The sequence below is a fragment of the Pseudophryne corroboree genome, chromosome 8 (assembly GCF_028390025.1).
Source record: "Pseudophryne corroboree isolate aPseCor3 chromosome 8, aPseCor3.hap2, whole genome shotgun sequence".
NCBI classification, from domain to species: Eukaryota; Metazoa; Chordata; class Amphibia; order Anura; family Myobatrachidae; genus Pseudophryne; species Pseudophryne corroboree.
The window spans coordinates 122,999,748-123,020,929 of record NC_086451.1 but is presented as its reverse complement, the minus strand read 5'-3'; the positions used below and the strand labels follow the sequence as shown (position 1 = coordinate 123,020,929).

General features: G+C 41.5%; 1 protein-coding gene across 1 annotated transcript in view; it reads left to right on the top strand.

Annotated features, from left to right (window-relative positions):
* The window catches only part of PAPPA (pappalysin 1), a 630,246-nt gene that overhangs the window by 204,219 nt on the left and 404,845 nt on the right, over nt 1-21,182 (top strand). Inside the window, exons 3-4 of the mRNA XM_063936909.1 lie at nt 15,304-15,449; nt 17,598-17,897. Of these exons, the coding sequence (XP_063792979.1) occupies nt 15,304-15,449; nt 17,598-17,897 (446 nt within the window). The remainder of the gene's footprint in view (nt 1-15,303; nt 15,450-17,597; nt 17,898-21,182) is intronic.

The following is a 21,182-nucleotide window of genomic DNA, read 5'->3' as shown; positions in this document are numbered from 1 at the left end:
CATACATACTAGTTACGAGTATACTATCTCTTTATCAACCAGTCTATATATTAGCAGCAGACACAGTACAGTGCGGTAGTTCACGGCTGTGGCTACCTCTGTGTCGGCACTCGGCAGCCCGTCCATAATTGTATATACCAGTGACCTAACCGTGGTTTTTTTTTCTTTCTTTATACATACATACTAGTTACGAGTATACTATCTCTTTATCAACCAGTCTATATATTAGCAGCAGACACAGTACAGTGCGGTAGTTCACGGCTGTGGCTACCTCTGTGTCGGCACTCGGCAGCCCGTCCATAATTGTATATACCAGTGACCTAACCGTGGTTTTTTTTTCTTTCTTTATACATACATACTAGTTACGAGTATACTATCTCTTTATCAACCAGTCTATATATTAGCAGCAGACACAGTACAGTGCGGTAGTTCACGGCTGTGGCTACCTCTGTGTCGGCACTCGGCAGCCCGTCCATAATTGTATACTAGTATCCAATCCATCCATCTGCATTGTTTACCTGAGGTGCCTTTTAGTTGTGCCTATTAAAATATGGAGAACAAAAATGTTGAGGTTCCAAAATTAGGGAAAGATCAAGATCCACTTCCACCTCGTGCTGAAGCTGCTGCCACTAGTCATGTCCGAGACGATGAAATGCCAGCAACGTCGTCTGCCAAGGCCGATGCCCAATGGCATAGTACAGAGCATGTCAAAACCAAAACACCAAATATCAGTAAAAAAAGGACTCCAAAACCTAAAATAAAATTGTCGGAGGAGAAGCGTAAACTTGCCAATATGCCATTTACCACACGGAGTGGCAAGGAACGGCTGAGGCCCTGGCCTATGTTCATGGCTAGTGGTTCAGCTTCACATGAGGATGGAAGCACTCAGCCTCTCGCTAGAAAACTGAAAAGACTCAAGCTGGCAAAAGCACCGCAAAGAACTGTGCGTTCTTTGAAATCCCAAATCCACAAGGAGAGTCCAATTGTGTCGGTTGCGATGCCTGACCTTCCCAACACTGGACGTGAAGAGCATGCGCCTTCCACCATTTGCACGCCCCCTGCAAGTGCTGGAAGGAGCACCCGCAGTCCAGTTCCTGATAGTCAGATTGAAGATGTCAGTGTTGAAGTACACCAGGATGAGGAGGATATGGGTGTTGCTGGCGCTGGGGAGGAAATTGACCAGGAGGATTCTGATGGTGAGGTGGTTTGTTTAAGTCAGGCACCCGGGGAGACACCTGTTGTCCGTGGGAGGAATATGGCCGTTGACATGCCAGGTGAAAATACCAAAAAAATCAGCTCTTCGGTGTGGAGGTATTTCACCAGAAATGCGGACAACAGGTGTCAAGCCGTGTGTTCCCTTTGTCAAGCTGTAATAAGTAGGGGTAAGGACGTTAACCACCTCGGAACATCCTCCCTTATACGTCACCTGCAGCGCATTCATAATAAGTCAGTGACAAGTTCAAAAACTTTGGGTGACAGCGGAAGCAGTCCACTGACCAGTAAATCCCTTCCTCTTGTAACCAAGCTCACGCAAACCACCCCACCAACTCCCTCAGTGTCAATTTCCTCCTTCCCCAGGAATGCCAATAGTCCTGCAGGCCATGTCACTGGCAAGTCTGACGAGTCCTCTCCTGCCTGGGATTCCTCCGATGCATCCTTGCGTGTAACGCCTACTGCTGCTGGCGCTGCTGTTGTTGCCGCTGGGAGTCGATGGTCATCCCAGAGGGGAAGTCGTAAGCCCACTTGTACTACTTCCAGTAAGCAATTGACTGTTCAACAGTCCTTTGCGAGGAAGATGAAATATCACAGCAGTCATCCTACTGCAAAGCGGATAACTGAGTCCTTGACAACTATGTTGGTGTTAGACGTGCGTCCGGTATCCGCCGTTAGTTCACAGGGAACTAGACAATTTATTGAGGCAGTGTGCCCCCGTTACCAAATACCATCTAGGTTCCACTTCTCTAGGCAGGCGATACCGAGAATGTACACGGACGTCAGAAAAAGACTCACCAGTCTCCTAAAAAATGCAGTTGTACCCAATGTCCACTTAACCACGGACATGTGGACAAGTGGAGCAGGGCAGGGTCAGGACTATATGACTGTGACAGCCCACTGGGTAGATGTATGGACTCCCGCCGCAAGAACAGCAGCGGCGGCACCAGTAGCAGCATCTCGCAAACGCCAACTCTTTCCTAGGCAGGCTACGCTTTGTATCACCGCTTTCCAGAATACGCACACAGCTGAAAACCTCTTACGGCAACTGAGGAAGATCATCGCGGAATGGCTTACCCCAATTGGACTCTCCTGTGGATTTGTGGCATCGGACAACGCCAGCAATATTGTGTGTGCATTAAATATGGGCAAATTCCAGCACGTCCCATGTTTTGCACATACCTTGAATTTGGTGGTGCAGAATTTTTTAAAAAACGACAGGGGCATGCAAGAGATGCTGTCGGTGGCCAGAAAAATTGCGGGACACTTTCGGCGTACAGGCACCACGTACAGAAGACTGGAGCACCACCAAAAACTACTGAACCTGCCCTGCCATCATCTGAAGCAAGAAGTGGTAACGAGGTGGAATTCAACCCTCTATATGCTTCAGAGGTTGGAGGAGCAGCAAAAGGCCATTCAAGCCTATACAATTGAGCACGATATAGGAGATGGAATGCACCTGTCTCAAGTGCAGTGGAGAATGATTTCAACGTTGTGCAAGGTTCTGATGCCCTTTGAACTTGCCACACGTGAAGTCAGTTCAGACACTGCCAGCCTGAGTCAGGTCATTCCCCTCATCAGGCTTTTGCAGAAGACGCTGGAGGCATTGAAGAAGGAGCTAAAAGGGAGCGATTCCGCTAGGCATGTGGGACTTGTGGATGCAGCCCTTAATTCGCTTAACAAGGATTCACGGGTGGTCAATCTGTTGAAATCAGAGCACTACATTTTGGCCACCGTGCTCGATCCTAGATTTAAAGCCTACCTTGGATCTCTCTTTCCGGCAGACACAGGTCTGCTGGGGTTGAAAGACCTGCTGGTGACAAAATTGTCAAGTCAAGCGGAACGCGACCTGTCAACATCTCCTCCTTCACATTCTCCCGCAACTGGGGGTGCGAGGAAAAGGCTCAGAATTCCGAGCCCACCCGCTGGCGGTGATGCAGGGCAGTCTGGAGCGACTGCTGATGCTGACATCTGGTCCGGACTGAAGGACCTGACAACGATTACGGACATGTCGTCTACTGTCACTGCATATGATTCTCTCAACATTGATAGAATGGTGGAGGATTATATGAGTGACCGCATCCAAGTAGGCACGTCACACAGTCCGTACTTATACTGGCAGGAAAAAGAGGCAATTTGGAGGCCCTTGCACAAACTGGCTTTATTCTACCTAAGTTGCCCTCCCACAAGTGTGTACTCCGAAAGAGTGTTTAGTGCCGCCGCTCACCTTGTCAGCAATCGGCGTACGAGGTTACATCCAGAAAATGTGGAGAAGATGATGTTCATTAAAATGAATTATAATCAATTCCTCCGCGGAGACATTGACCAGCAGCAATTGCCTCCACAAAGTACACAGGGAGCTGAGATGGTGGATTCCAGTGGGGACGAATTGATAATCTGTGAGGAGGGGGATGTACACGGTGATATATCGGATGGTGAAGATGAGGTGGACATCTTGCCTCTGTAGAGCCAGTTTGTGCAAGGAGAGATTAATTGCTTCTTTTTTGGGGGGGGTCCAAACCAACCCGTCATATCAGTCACAGTCGTGTGGCAGACCCTGTCACTGAAATGATGGGTTGGTTAAAGTGTGCATGTCCTGTTTTGTTTATACAACATAAGGGTGGGTGGGAGGGCCCAAGGATAATTCCATCTTGCACCTCTTTTTTCTTTTCTTTTTCTTTGCATCATGTGCTGATTGGGGAGGGTTTTTTGGAAGGGACATCCTGCGTGACACTGCAGTGCCACTCCTAAATGGGCCCGGTGTTTGTGTCGGCCACTAGGGTCGCTAATCTTACTCACACAGTCAGCTACCTCATTGCGCCTCTTTTTTTCTTTGCGTCATGTGCTGTTTGGGGAGGGTTTTTTGGAAGGGACATCCTGCGTGACACTGCAGTGCCACTCCTAGATGGGCCCGGTGTTTGTGTCGGCCACTAGGGTCGCTAATCTTACTCACACAGCTACCTCATTGCGCCTCTTTTTTTCTTTGCGTCATGTGCTGTTTGGGGAGGGTTTTTTGGAAGGGACATCCTGCGTGACACTGCAGTGCCACTCCTAGATGGGCCCGGTGTTTGTGTCGGCCACTAGGGTAGCTAATCTTACTCACACAGTCAGCTACCTCATTGCGCCTCTTTTTTTCTTTGCGTCATGTGCTGTTTGGGGAGGGTTTTTTGGAAGGGCCATCCTGCGTGACACTGCAGTGCCACTCCTAGATGGGCCCGGTGTTTGTGTCGGCCACTAGGGTCGCTAATCTTACTCACACAGTCAGCTACCTCATTGCGCCTCTTTTTTTCTTTGCGTCATGTGCTGTTTGGGGAGGGTTTTTTGGAAGGGCCATCCTGCGTGACACTGCAGTGCCACTCCTAGATGGGCCCGGTGTTTGTGTCGGCCACTAGGGTCGCTAATCTTACTCACACAGCTACCTCATTGCGCCTCTTTTTTTCTTTGCGTCATGTGCTGTTTGGGGAGGGTTTTTTGGAAGGGACATCCTGCGTGACACTGCAGTGCCACTCCTAGATGGGCCCGGTGTTTGTGTCGGCCACTAGGGTCGCTTATCTTACTCACACAGCGACCTCGGTGCAAATTTTAGGACTAAAAATAATATTGTGAGGTGTGAGGTATTCAGAATAGACTGAAAATGAGTGTAAATTATGGTTTTTGAGGTTAATAATACTTTGGGATCAAAATGACCCCCAAATTCTATGATTTAAGCTGTTTTTTAGTGTTTTTGGAAAAAAACACCCGAATCCAAAACACACCCGAATCCGACAAAAATAATTCGGTGAGGTTTTGCCAAAACGCGTTCGAACCCAAAACACGGCCGCGGAACCGAACCCAAAACCAAAACACAAAACCCGAAAAATTTCAGGCGCTCATCTCTAATTGTAATGCCGGGGGATTGGAGGTCTGATCCAGAAGTGACAGTCACATGACCTCCGAGACCTGGACCAGGTGCGGGCAAGTCACTGCTGGGCTGCCAGAATGAAATGTCGGCATTATATTTTTCAGAATTTCATTACTGTCGACATGATGAATGGTCAATATTAATATTATGAACATGTCGACATTATGATGACATGTCATACCCAACCCATTGTGGTGATAACAGATTTTCTATTACTATGATAAATGGCAGTTAGAACTGTATTATTGTAGCAGATGAATAAATAGCACCTATGTTCCTGTATTGATTTTAATTCAATTGATGCTGTGAATAAATAAAGATTAATAAACAGTACACTCTTTGAAAATGTAAATAATATAGAGTGTTGTAATAGTTTTTGCACTTTATGTGTCATACACCATCTTAAAATAATGTAAGGCATGGCCATACACATAAAAACTGTTTTTACATCATTGAGTCCCAGGCTGTGGAGGAGATGCGAAGATTTGCGGCACACTGTCCAATGAAAGAGTCATCCGTGACGCCATCTATTCTCCCGAGTGTTGTATAAATACGTGTTGTAAAAATAATGATGCTCAGGAAGTGTTCTGGTCTTGCACAAATGTGACAAATATTTAACATTTCAGGTTCATGGTTAACTGATTTATGATCTTGCCACATATTTTGTTTATCGTCAAAATCATAAATCATATAAGACCAAGGTTGTAATGTGCACTATAGGCAGCATATTAATACCATCTGGTTCTTTATAATGACAAATATAACTGCTTATAATCTTAAAACTATATTACAACTGAAAATCACAATTCCGTTGTTTACTACCCAGCTAAAGTTCACCGCACTCCAAGCTGTTGTTATGTGCATATTAGGTTGTGCCGCAGCCCGCAGGTAGTCACTCCTTTTTCTGGAAAACATTGGCCAATTTATATTTTTAAAGTTAAGATTAACTAACAAACTATTGTTATTGTTTATATTATGTCACTAATTGTGCAGCAGAGAATATTTGTCATTTACCTCAGATCTTGCTCCATTATACCCTACCATTTTCGACTTTGAGTTCTGTGAGGAATACAGAGTATCAGAGGAAACCTACAGAAACATGAGGAGTACATATAATTCCACAAAGATAGAGCCTTGTTTGGGATTTGAACTCGTGACCCAAGTAGTAACATAGTGATAAAATGGAGAGAGATAAAATACCAGCCAATCGGCTCCTAACTGTCATGTAACAGGCTGGGTTCGAAAAGGGACAGGAGCTGACTGGCTGGTACTTTATGGGGTATATTCAATTAAAGTCGGATCCATTCCGACATGTATTTGTCGGAATGGATCCTACAACCCCTATTCAAATCTCATCTTAATTCTACTTTTTCAAGTCGAATTAAGATGAGGGACGCAGAGGAGGAGAGGGGGGGGGGGGGGGGGCGAGCCGCGGGGACAGCCGCCAGCAGCCAGAGGAGATCAGCGCTACAGTAGCGCTGCAGCAGGATGTCACACAGCTGCCCGACCTCACGGCAGTGTCCACCCGGCTCCAGCAAGCTTGCTGGAGCCGGGTGGACACTGTCGTGAACGGTGCGGGTGTGTGTCATCCTGCTTGCAGCGCTGTGCTGTAGCGCTGATCTCCTCTGGCTGCCCGCGGCAGTCCCCCATCTCCATGTGGCTCTCCCCCCTCTCCTCCTCTGGGTCCGCATCTCAGTCCAACATCTTTTGATGTCGGACTGAGATGGTCAAAAAGGGGGCCAAAACCTGTCGGTTTTGGCTCCGTTTTCGACACAAGCACGTGGAGCGGCAGCTATTACGCCGATCCACGTGCTTTTCGACAAGTCGAATTTTTCAACTTGTCGAAAATATTGAATAGGTTGGAACCCCTTCCGACCTAAAAGTCGAAAACTGCCGTCTTTTCGACAGACGGCGGTTTTCGACTTCAATTGAATATACCCCTATATCTCTTCACTTTCTCTCTCTCCAAGGCTTAGTACAGACCAGGTGTAGGTGAGATTGAGAAGTGGGAAGTGGGACTGAGAAGGGGAGGACATGGATGGAGCAGAGAATGGGAGCCAGCTGTGAATTTGAACACCAGATGTCCTGCTTTGCCAGACTGTCCAGAGCAATTAGATGGGTTACAACCCTAAGTATATTTTGCTTTTGCTTTTCTTTATTTGTTTATTATTTAGTTACATTGCATTAATTGCACTGCAGCAGAACTGTGAGCGCAATTGGCTTTGTGACTGCATTATTTATATTGCTTTTATTCAATGTTTTGAGTATGGTGGGCATCATTTTGTATTTTTGTATTTTGAGAAACAATATGCAACAGCATAAGTGAAAGCAATCAAGAATATAGAAATATTGTTGTGAATATAACTAATACAATATTGTGAATACAAATAATAATGGTACAATAATTGGTATCTTTCGCCAGGTAACAGTCAAGCTAAGTATAGACATTCTTAAACTGGAAAGAGTTCAAACTATGAAATATCTCCAAATGTTGCATTTTATTTTTTTATAAATTACAGTTTTCTAATGTATTAAGCACATTAGACATTTTGGATTATGATTACTTTAGTTTCTCCATCTTTTGATGTCGAGTTGGGTAGAGTTTCAGGAAAATATACATGGGGATAGGTATCTTTTCTCATCCCACCCTTGAATCTTTGTGATGCGCTTTCAAATTTTAATTCACTTTTTATACAGTTGGGTCTTTCACCCAAAATGTATCAAAGTGAATTCAAATTTTAAAAGTGTATTTTCAGCGATACTGTAAGTAAAAATGTTGTAAAATGGCCTCAGCAAAAGAAAAGACCACAATAAACATCTATAGCAAAAGTGATTAAAATGTAATAAACAAAAGTATTTTATAAACAATTTCAGAATTTCATATTGTAAAAAAATGATTGCCACAATAAAAAAGTGATACTTTTTGCAAGAAAACTGCTATTAACAATACATCTCACCCTTAGAAGCAACAGAGTACATAGAACCTATCAGACAGTCATAAAACTGAGATAAAACTCAGTACATAGAAGCATGGGAGGACCTGAACCTAAAAATCTTGTAACACCAATGAATGCAGTGCGGCACATATTTCTCATGCTATAAGTGTTGGTAGTTCAAAATATTTAACTAAACCATTATCAACAGGGATGATGGGTAGAACAAGAAATGACACGGAAGAATAAGGACTAATAGAAACAAATTAGGTATTACTTAAACATACAGTGTATGTACAGTAGGAGGACTTCCCCTCAGTGATTAATAGTCCATAAAAATGTAAGGATATATGTGTGTAGTATCGGCCATCAGTGGCTCTGTAGAAAAGTGGGCAACATATGTAGAAAAACTAGAACTTTATTGTGATGCAAATAACATTAGTGACTAGAAACTGTCAGCTCTGCGATGAGGCAACGACATACTGTTTGTGCAGTTTGTTAACATAAGTAAAACTCACCAGCAAAAACGTTTTAGAAAATTTGCCAATATTATAATGAATAATTTGTACCCATAATCATTAGTAAATGCATAAAGATTTTATTTTCATAAAACCCAATGTAAAAGTGAAAGTACAGTATTTCTGAAAATGAAAAAGAATGGAGATGGTTATCTAAAAACTATCAATGGACCAACTCCTTATTAAGCAACCATATTTCCATCAGTAATCATCACATTAAACTAAAACATTATGGCTCTCCAGTGTGGGACTGGGTCAGGAAGGGACCTGACCATGTGTAGAGGTGTGGCCAGTCTCCACGAGGTTTGGCTAACCATTAGAGAGTGCATGGCCTGGGTCCCTTGATAAGTATATATAGTAAATACTTATTGTTTAATAAAGTTAATTGTTTCATAAAAATTCATTAACATTTTAGTTCTCCTATTTGAGGTGAGAATTTCATGTAGATTTCTGCATAACTGATCTGAAGATGGAGGGATGAGACAAGTTCTTTATTTTGTTTCTCACACCAGAGTTCACTCAAAACATACAACCGATCAGCTTCTGTGTATTACATTCTGGGCTGTGATCACTCCAAAAGCAAGTTAAAACAGTTTTTGGTCACATTTGCATTAATCACCCAATATGTTTCATGTAAAGCGACTTCCTCAGGGGTGTATTTTAGAAACAAAAGGCTTCCAGTGTGTATTGCTGTCCCTTATCAGGTGACAGTTGGTTTAAGTTAGAATTCTTCTTTAGGATACACTCTGTTTAGAGTGAATACTGTTCCCAGCATGTGTACTCCCTTGTCTGGCAGGATACTGTATGTTTTACAAAAATGGCAGATCATCATTGCTTGGCTGTTGGTGGCAAAAAAAAAAAATCAAGTTTACTTGCAGTCTATTAAAACATTGCAGTTTTCAAAGTCTACAAAATCAAATTCTGATGCCATTAAGAGATTGGCGGGATATGTATCAAACATTGGAGAAGAATGAAGTGGGGAGAGTAAAGTACCAACCAGTCAGCATCTAACTACCATTTTACAGGCTATATGTAAAAAATGGCAGTTAGAAGTTGATTGCTTGGTACTTTATCCCTACCCAAGGTTTGATACATCTCCGACGAGTTAAGTGTTAACTGATGGAATGCCCATTTTTAAAATAGATAGGAACACTGAAAGGAATGGAAGACAGCATTTTAATGAATGTAATTTTTAAATGTAACAATATTCGATCAGCACCATATGCTAGTTAAACATGGGTTGAGTTAGAGCTGAGGAAACAGGAAGATTTAGGATTTTTCTTACCTGTGGGGAGAGAATGGGCCACACCTGAAGTGCCACTATTAAAGTTAAAGTAGGGAACTTTCACATATGGGAAACAACCACATATGACTTTAAATCAACAAATAATCCAGTACGGCACACAGTACAATATCTATTGCCAAAGATTGGAGATATCTTTGTAGTACTGTCTGGAGTAGGCAGTTTTACAAAAATAGATTTAACAAGATTATTTACAAATGGAGATTGAAGATGCATAAAATGATTATTTAACAATCAAACCACAAAGGTTTATTTCTGTACAACTTTCTTGTTTTTGGAATACCTTCAGCTCCAGAAATTTGGCAAAGAGGCATGGATCAAGTGTTACAGGGATTACCGGGTACTCATTGTTATTTTGAGAAGATTATTGTTACAGGAAAATATTACTTTTTTAACAATCTTTAAAAGTGTACTCATAAGATTACATGAATATTGGCTGATAGCTAGTCAAGATAAATGTTGGTTCTTTAAAGAAGAAATTCCGTATTGTGGTTATGTAATTGATGAAAAGACCTTCTCAAGTACCAAGACATATTTGAGGCAGTACTGCGAGCACCATGCCCACAGTCAGTGGCCCAGCTGAGATCTTATCTAGTCCTTGCGAATTATTATGACAGATTTTTCCCGCAAATATCAGCTTCTGCTAATATCCTCTTACAGAGGAGAATACCATGGGAATATATACTACAGTAGTTGTGGAATAGCCTTTAAAGAGACTGATCACATTGAACAAGGTCCTCATACACTTTGACTCATGTCTACTTTACCTATCAAGTTGGCATGTGATGGCTCACTGTATGGAATAGGAGCTGTATCCTCATACACTATTACTGCATCAATATCCCTTCTCAGCACACCAGTTCCTGTGCGACTCTGCATGCTCCGAGCATTTTTTTCTCTTTACTGTGGATCTTAATTTCAATGTGATGCAACAAATTTAGAATCAGTCACACATTGATATGCAAATGCTGCATAGCACATTAATTAGTGCAATCTTGAGAAGTGGTTTTGTTGCATTTGACTGCAACTAAAATGCACATTTGAGCAAAAAGACATGAATAAGATGTTACACTGCTCACAGTGGTTCACTCACACCAGAGGTGCCACTTGGCTTATTGAGGCTAGTTGTATGAGGACACATCTGTATACCCTGTAGCGTGACATTGAGTGACATTGAGATCTTATATTTCTCAGCATTGAGGACACCATTAATCCTGACCGAATCCCAAACACCATTTGCTGAAATGCTGCCCCAAACTTGCAATGAACCTCTACTATGCTTCACTGTTGTCTGCAGACATTCATTATTGTACAGCTCTCCAGCCCATTTGTGAACAAACTGACAAATATTTAAAATTTTGACTCATTAGTCCAGAGCAACTGTTACCCTTTTTCTGCAATCCAGTTCCTATGTTTTCATGCATAGTTAAGTCACTTGGCCTTGTTTCCATGTCAGAGGTATGGCTTTTTGGCTACAAGTCTTCCATGAAGACCACTTCTGACCAGTCTTCTCCAAACAGTAGATGGGTGTACCTGGGTGCCTTTGGTTTCTGCCATTTCTGAGCTAATGACACTGATGGATATCTACTGATTTCTTACACACATGATGTGTCTTTCATCTGATGCACTGTTTTCCTTGGCCAACCATTGTGTCTATGGTCTTCAAAAATGACTGTTTCTTTGTGCTTCTTCAAAAGAGCTTGAACAGCACATCTTGAAACCCCAGTCTGCTTTGAAATCTTTGCCTGACAGAGACTTTGCTTATGCAGTATGACTACCTTGTGCCTTGTTGCTGTGCTCAGTCTTGCCATGGTGTATGACCTGTGACATGAAACGGTTTTCCACAACCTCAGCTTTGTAGCAGAGTTTGTCTGCTCCTAGCCCAGTTTTAAGCCTCCTACATAGCTATTTGTAGTGCTAAGAAGAGCCAGATGCATATTAGCTGAACGTAGTCATCCAAATTACTTGGTCTTCGAAAGACTGCCATCCCAAAAATGTTTTAGGAGTGTACGTGTGCACACTAAGCATATTCTTAATAGTTTTTTTTTCCAACAACTTCATTTGCTAAATGGACAAAAGGAACAGGGTTAATTTTAAAATGAAATATGTTTATTGCTTGTTCCACTGAACAGGGTGCTCATATGTTAATTTAATTGACATTTCATGACTGTCTTGTTAATGACAAATAAAGTATTGTATTGTATTATTTCTGCTCCGATAATTACTGTGTTTGAACCTACATATGAAAATGAGGATCATTATCACATGTTGGGTATGATTGGTTAATCTTAAAATTAAAAAAATCTTTAAAAAACCTTACTATTATCCTACAAAATCCCTTAATATTGATTAGATGTAGATTTCTACTCTGTTTGTTTACTTTGCATTTTGGGTATTGATAAAAATAAACTATTAACACAATGTTTTAAAGCATTCATACTTTGCAGCATTTTTTTCCACACCTGCCTATAACCTTTGCACAGTACTGATTTTATATATATATGTTGCTAGAAGCAAGTGGAGATCCACTAACTGCATGGTAGTCAGTGTTGCTGAGACTACACAATTGTGATAAAATGTTTGGGTACCTGTGGCCCTTCAGTTACCATGGATGGTGGCAGAAGAATGGTGTAATGATATAACGGGTAGACTGCATGTACTGGTTGAGCTATTTTATTTTACCCTGTACTTGTCCTATATTGTCTTCAACTGTAAGTCATTATTTTCCTGTTTTGATTATTTTGTTTATGTACTCTGTAATTGGGCACTTAGGAACCCTTATGGCGCCATATAAATATAGGATGATAATAATAATAATAATAATAATAATCATCATCATAATAATAATCAATTGACAATTCTTTATTTGTTTAAATGCTGAATGTGCTACAATGGCAAACTCCAACAATGATGTTTCTCAGGTGGAACCTGAGATCTCATTATGACTTCTGTCTACGTAAAGAATTTCATAACATACAATTCAAAAAGATGTATCAAACACCAAATAGTAATGTTGCTGTATGTCAGAAGCTGTTAGCACAAGGTTATTGAGATTATACATACATGGCAACCATTAAAAATAGTTTGAAGGGCTAATCCCTTAAAATTTACTGTTGATGTTGGAGGAGGCTTTTGGGGTCCTCATCAGATAAATATCTTTATGCTCAAGGGAGGTACATCGTAGACATAAGTTCCAAATTAATTCAAGAGCCCAAATTCTTAATTCAGGTTGTATGGCCTCATCTTCTTTCTCCAGAAATGTATATTGGACAAGATGTAGCTCCAGAAACCCTAGCTATTATACCAGCTGTCCCGTGAGATTGTGAAACTTTTACTGTATTTGAGGAAGTCTCAGAGTGTTCAAAGTAAGCTGCTTTACATATTCTTACAGTATGTCCTATGGTTTTACAACCTTATCCTTAAAGGCAACAGAGAACTCCTCAAAGACTCAATTTCTAGTCTAAATTATTCATAATGTGAAACTTTTGAATATAACTGTTTCATTATTGTATTTCTTGTCTAATGGAGGAGTGTTGTAGAATATATGCCTGTGGAGGTAGATGCTAGCAGTGTGTTGTACAAATTTGTTTGTTTTGTATCCTACAGTAATTTTTTAGTGTTTTAGATAATAATTAGTTCAGCAGGTGCTGATCCACCAATTCCCAGATGGTTACCATGTTTATTCAAAATTACATACATAACAAAGGTGCATGTTTACCCCTAGTCAGAAAACATGGCTTTTATCATTAGACTATAAAGACATAGGGGGTAATTCCAAGTTGATCGCAGCAGGATTTTTGTTAGCAATTGGGCAAAACCATGTGCACTGCAGGGGAGGCATATATAACATGTGCAGAGAGAGTTAGATTTGGGTGGGGTGTGTTCAATATGCAATCTAATTTGCAGTGTAAAAATAAAGCAGCCAGTATTTACCCTGCACAGAAACAAAATAACCCACCCAAATCTAACTCTCTCTGCACATATTACATCTGCCTCCCCTGCAGTGCACATGGTTTTGTCCAATTGCTAAAAAAAAATCCTGCTGCAATCAACTTGGAATTACCCCCATAGTAATGACTCTTTGCTGATGGACTCGTATCATTACATTTTATTGTTAATGGTGAGCTACTTAATAATATCTTTATTTTCCCTTTGTTAAGGACATTTACTGTACTGAAATATTGCTTAAAACTCCTTCAGTACCACTTTAGAACCACTTTAGAACCACCCTATTCAGTAACTCTCAATATGTATAGTTTGGAGCAGAGAAGGGAAAGGGGGGACATGATAGAAACTTTCAAATATATGAAGGGTTTTAACAAAGTCCAGGAGGGAAACATTCTCCAAATGAAGAGAAGCAATAGGACACGAGGACATGCACTGAGACTGGAGGGGGGGAGGTTCAGGGGAAATTTGCGGAAAAATTATTTCACAGAAAGGGTAGTGGACAAGTGGAATAGCCTCCCATCAGAGGTGGTAGAGGCTAAGACAGTAGAGCAATTTAAACATGCATGGGATAGACATAAGGATATCCTTACAAAGAAATAAGGATCAAATAAGGTTAGTGATAAAAAATAATATAAAAAAAAAAAAAAAAAAAAGGGGCAGACTAGATGGGCCAACTGGTTCTTATCTGCCGACAAATTCTATGTTTCTATGTTTCTTAACCCATCAAATACAGTTGTTTTTCTTTAAACATCAAAAGGGGCATTGAATTTACATTTACTACATGTGAAACCTTTGTACATGTCATTTTTTTGTGTTAAATGCAGATATATATTGCCAACTGGTCAGTGACGCAGAACACAAGTTGGGGGCAGAAATTAGTTTGTTCATTTGTATTTAATAATAGTTTGTACAGGAATCCATATTTTGGTTATTCTCCACCAAGTTCCTCTATTGTAACGCCTCCAGTAAATTTGACTAATTTTGGGGCAGATGTATTATGCCTGGAGAAGACGTAAAGAAATGATAAAGCAGTGATAAGTGCAAGGTGATAACGCACCTGCCAATCAGATCAAATATGTAAATTGACATTTATGAGCTGACTGGCTGGCGTGCTATCAACCTGCACTTATCACCGCTTTATCACTTCTTTATGCCTTCTCCAGGCTTAATAAATCTGTCCCATGGTTCCTTCAATGTTATTGCCCGCCAGCTCATTTTTGAATTGTGACCTTGTATTTTAAAATTAATGGGAGCTGGTTGGTGGTAGAAGCTTCTCTGGATTTGGGTCAGCTGAAAGATGTTTGATGTTAGCATTTGTAATTCCTTTGATGTGATCATTTAAGTAATGATAATGATGACCTTACTTAAGGTCAATGAACAAACTTTTAAAAGAGTTAGATTATACATTTGATTATCATTATCACTGACACATTGATAAATTAATTTCTATTGAGAAGGTCACTAAATCACACTATGTTTATGTTACAGAGCTTACTTAGATTTGAATGAGCTAAAACATCGGCTAAATGTGACTGGGTCAACGCAGCTCAACATATTCTTCGCAAACTCATCGGAAGAGGAGCTGGCTGGGGTAGCCACATGGCCGTGGGACAAGGAGGTTCTCACACATCTTGGTATGTTGTACTAAATCACTAAAACTGTCTACGTACTTGGTATTTGTTACATTTTTTAAATGTAGTATTTTACTATTACAAAATGAGCTAATCCACAATTTAAAAGGAATGTCTGCTGGAATGAAGTAATGTTAGTTTCAATTTGAGAAAATAACCCAGTTAACTCAAGCTACAGATGGAGCTAATTTCTGTTTGATAAATGGTATGATCGAGTGCCTGGCACTTATAATGTTGTTGTGTGTTCAGCACATTGAAGGGTTCATATATCAAGAAGTGAACCAGTGGAGGAGTTGCCCATAGTAACAATTCAGCTCCCTATCATTATATAGTCTTCATATAATAATTGCAACCTCGAAGATGATTGGTTTCTATGGGCAACTTCTCCATTGGTCTACTTATCCACTCTTCACAGCTTGATCCGTACATCAACCCATGAGTGTGCAACTATGAAGTTGACGGGCTTTGTATCGGACACTTGCTTCATAGCTCTTATCAATCATTTCCAGAAATTAGAAATCTTTTTAACATTATTAAAGAGCATATAATTGAGAACATTTTATGGTAACCCACAGTAGTGGCAGGCAGTTACATACACATGGAGAATACCAGTACAAATACCCCACCTACCAATTTCAGTTATAGCAAGGCTTGTATATGGTTTCTTGCTAATACTTTGTAGTGTCTTCCTGTGCTATTAAATATTCTGCTTAGTAGAATATGTAGTTGAGTGTGTACAAGCTAATTATCTGGGACGCATTTGATATGCCGGCTGTCGAGATCCCGGCGCTCACTATACTGACGCCGGATTCTCGACAGCCGGCATACTGACAACTATTCTCCCTCTTGGGATGTCCACGACACTCTTGATGAAAGAATAAATAGCGTGGTGCACATAGCGCGCCACTGTGCTCGCAAGGGGCTCATTTGCGCTCGCCCCACTGCCTGCATGCCGGCAGTCGGGATCCCGGCACCGGTATGCTGAACGCCGGGATTCCAATTGCCGGCATAACATACTACACCCAATCATCTTAAATCACCTGAAGGTAGACCACTTCTTAGAGACAAAATCAATTTACCATTCAATAAAATTAAAATCGGTAGCAGGTCAGATTGGTCACTTTTTATAGAGAGCGCCTTAACTCAGTTGGTGTAGTAGCAATTATGGTTTTGTTTAGAAAATTAAAACAGATTGCAAATTATCATTTGATGGATAAATGTAACATATTGGCTATTAGTCTTCTGCAGTGGCTATGCTAGATTTAAACTTTCAGTGTAAATTATCATCTAAAAAAGTTTTATATTCAGAAAATGTATTTGATAGTTTAGACTTACTTCACATAAAGCCACATCAATCCGTTTAGTCTACGACTGGAAACTTTATCAAGATCGTTATAAAGTTTGGCTGACCAGGGAGACCTTTATAAAGTTTGGCTGACCAGGGAGATTTCAGGTCTGGACCTGCATTGCGAGCTAAGACAAATAAAACAAAGCACTCTTCATTTCACCCGTCTCATTTCCACCCGAGCTTGGAAGCTGCAGCATACCAGAGGACAAGTCACACTTGCTGGGATCTCAGCTAATTCTAAATGAACATTTGAATTCCAAGCTCTTGGTAATATTTCCAAGTATCAACTTTCCAGGTGCTGTGGAGTACCGTAAAGCTGGAGCACTGGAAAGTTACACTATATAAGCATTTACAAGCATAATATTAGTCATTTCTCTCTGATGAAGTTGTCTCATACTGATATTAGTTTAAGTTTTTTTTACGTGCGTTGAGATATTATTCATTATTGATTATTGCTGTTTAATGATCTGGGTATTACGTTTGAGTTAAACTTTATTTTCTTGTGTTCAATATTATTTTTCATTTTGTGAAATGACAATCAATATTTGTATTTTTATAAATATACATACATTGGCTCTATTCATTAATGAACTAAATTTTTCTATGAAGGAGTGGATTACCTTGTAACAGCTGCTTGTTTGCTATTCTTATATATATTTCTAATGATTTGATTCTTGATGTAATCTTTTAGCTAGAGTATTTAGCACGTGGTATCTTTTTAATCAATCTTCCTTCACATAAATATGCACACATGCTAGATTTGGTCCTACTGGAATCATTTTATTGCATGTTTTCCATTATAGGTGGCATTGTTATGAATCCGTCATTTTTTGGAGTCCCTGGCCACACACATACTATGATCCATGAGATTGGGCACAGTCTGGGACTCTACCATGTCTTTCGTGGCATCTCAGAGGTTTTATCCTGTAGTGACCCTTGTATGGAAACAGATCCTTCCTATGAAACAGGAGATCTCTGTCGTGATACCAACCCATCCCCGAAGCATAAAACATGTGGAGATCCTGTTCCTGGGCCAGGAAATGACACTTGTGGCTTTCAAACATTTGTCAACACACCATATAATAACTACATGAGCTATGCAGGTAAGGTACTATATATCAGTGCAACAGCAACATATTCTTTGTGCTAAAATAAATGCTCTACATGCTATAATAAAATGTATACGGTTTCTTCTTGAGGGTCAATAATCAAAGTGATTTCAGCAGATTTATGACCTTAGTTAATTCAATGACCATCTATTTAAAACAGATTATTTATTTGATTATTGTTAATACTTACATAATGTTTCACTGAGTGACTACTCTATTGGGTATACCTTCCAAGTAGTGGGTAGATCACCCTTTGCCCTCAGTACAGCTAGAGTCATGCACCATTAAGGACTCACAGTCATGTCAGAAATGGTCTCATGCTGACTCCATTCTGTCCTTCGGTTGCTGTAAATAAGATGATGGTAAATAACTACAGCTAGTTACATCTTCTTTAGAATCTTGATTAATTTGAGCTATGGTTACTTCGGGGGGTATAGGCATTTCTATAATGGGTGCAAGGTGTTCGGTGTACATGGGCCCCTGGGTCCAGGGGGATCCACACCGCACAACCTGCACCCACATATTGCACTGCAGACAAAAATGACTTGGAAAATGGCCACGGTGGACATTTCCAAATGATTTGCACATGCACACTGAAGATGTCCCCAGGAACAAGGAACCCCCATAATACTAGAGTCTGCTCTCCCTTGCATTATGCTATGGTCACATAATGCTATAGTCTGCTCACCAGAGAGAAGAGAGCCAGTAACGGAGGCTGCATGGGGGCCCTCTTCTCTCTTAAAACACTCCCGTTGGGGTGTTATGATCAGGGATGGACTGAATTCTAAAACAGTCCTGGCATGCTATTCTGCATGGGCATGAAAAGGGGGCATGTCCTCACCCCATGGGGCAGTGGTCACATCTCGCAGGGGTGTGCTGCAAGTTCCATGGTACTGGTCTTGTGGCATGCCGCCTCTCTTGTATGTCAGTCAACTGGGGGCTGGGAGGTCAAGCTGCTCAGCCAGCCCCATCTATCTGTGTGCTGTGCGGCCGAGCAGGGCGGCTCAGCCAGGCTTTTAGGCCGGGCGGCCCATCAGGCCATTGGCCATTGCCAGTTGGTCAGTCCTCCCTGGTTATGATGCCGTTCTCAATGCAATTCAGTTTTGTACCAGAGGGTGAGGAAAAGTGAAAGTTGCCTGCCCCTCCCTTCCCCCGCAACACGCAGTGGCCATCTCTGATAAATATTGGCACCATTATACTCACCTGTAAGTTGCCTGCCTATTGTTCATTTTCACTAACTGTAGTTCTCTGTGAACACAAAATATATACTGTAGTAGCCTGCAACTACAGTATAAGTGACAGTTCCTCGTCTCTTCACTGTAGCCCAAGGCGGTCCCAAAACTGAGTTATAGGTATGGTTACTGTGCACCTCAGCCCAAGAACGGCTAGCTACCAAAATCATTAGCAGTCGACAACATGTATAATGACTCATGAGAGTGTGGGTACATGTGGACACTGTACATGTGCTAATATTGTGTGGATAATAGGTTTTTATTAGCTACAATTATTCTTCCTTTTCTACATAAATACATCTGGATAGTGCCCCACATTAAACAATGTCCTGAACCTCAGAGGTGTCAGACAAAGCAAATTCTTTTGTAGTAAGAAAATGTTTCAGAGCTGACCCGCATGATGTTAATGTAGTTGAGGGATTATTTGCAACTGCGCATGCGTGAAAATTTTGAAAGACTGTAAGGCGCATGCATTACAGAGTGTATGCAGGAAGATGCTAAAGTGATGGAGACAGATGCTATCAGAAATGTTGTGGAAACATGATAGGTGTTCTTGCATGCATCAATGGTCCTTTCAGTGGGTGTTTTCTGGGAGTGTAGCCAGCATGTCAGTGCAGGCATAGGAGACCATAGTCAGATAGGGAAACTGCACCAGAAGTAGGGCCGGTGCAAGGTTCCATGGTGTGACCAATGGTGGCATATAAGGCCACAACAATAATTATTACTGCATGCACGGATGCTAAAAGTAGTCATCTCAGTCCTTGCACATTAGACTGCATGTATGTTACTACAATGGAAGAATTTTGTAGTAGCATCTGCATAAAGTCACAGATTGATGGCCACCAATAGTCACTTCTGTGTGTAACTCAGAATAAGGCCCTATGCGCCCTCCTGTAAGATAGGGAATGCACTCTCCACCTAGTTAAATATTCATGTCCCACATAATGAGGATCACTTTTGTAAGTTGCTTCAAAATCACACACCTGCTCAATCCAAGGAACCCGGCTCTTTTGTGATCTGCACAACTCCTGCCAATGGATAGGGATCATGGGGTCTGTTCATGAAGCAGTGAAAAGGGTGGAGAAGTAAGTAAGTTTAGAAGTTGCCCATGGCAACCAGTCAGCATTAAAGTAACAATTTAAATTTGCATACTACACAATTGTACGGAGCAGCTGATTGGTTGCCATGGGCAACTTCTCCATAAGCTCACTTCTCCTTTCTTTTTACTGCTTCATGAATAGACCCCCATGTCTGTAACCCAGCAGTCATCACCAACTTAACAGGCAAATCCATGTGCTTGTCCATAAAAATATGATTTCTCATACGTCCTAGAGGATGCTGGGGTCACCATAAGAACCATGGGGTATAGATGAGATCCGCAGGAGACATGGGCACTTTAAGACTTTGAAAGGGTGTGAACTGGCTACTCCCTCTATGCCCGTCCTCCAGACTCCAGTTTAGAATTGTGCCAAGTGAGACTGGATGCACTCTGAGGAGCTCTACTGAGTTTCTCGGAAAAGACTTATGTTAGGTTTTTTATTTTCAGGGAGAACTGCTGGCAACAGTCTCCCTGCTTCGTGGAACTTAGGGGAGAGAAGTATGACCTAATTCTAGTGAGTTTAAAGGCTCTGCTTCTTGGCTACAGGACACCATTAGCTCCTGAGGGTTTGATCGCTAGGTATGCCTAGATGCTCGCTCCCAGAGCCGGCCGTCACCCCACTTACAGAGCCAGAAGTCAGAAGACAGGTTAGTAGAAGAAGCAAAGAAGACTTCAGTGACGGCTTCTGAGGTACCGCACAGCGATCGCACGCTGCGCGCCATGCTCCCACACACAGCAGCACTACAGGGTGCAGGTCGCGCGGGGGAGCGCCCTGGGCAGCATATAAACCTCTAAATAAACTGGCAGAGGCACTGTCCTAACGCCCGCCAGTATAAATATTTAGTTTAAAAAAGCGGGACTGAAGCGCGCCATGCGGGGGCGGAGCTTAGTCAGCTCACACAGCTCAGCGCCATTTTCTCTACACAGGCTGCAGAGACGCTGGTCCTT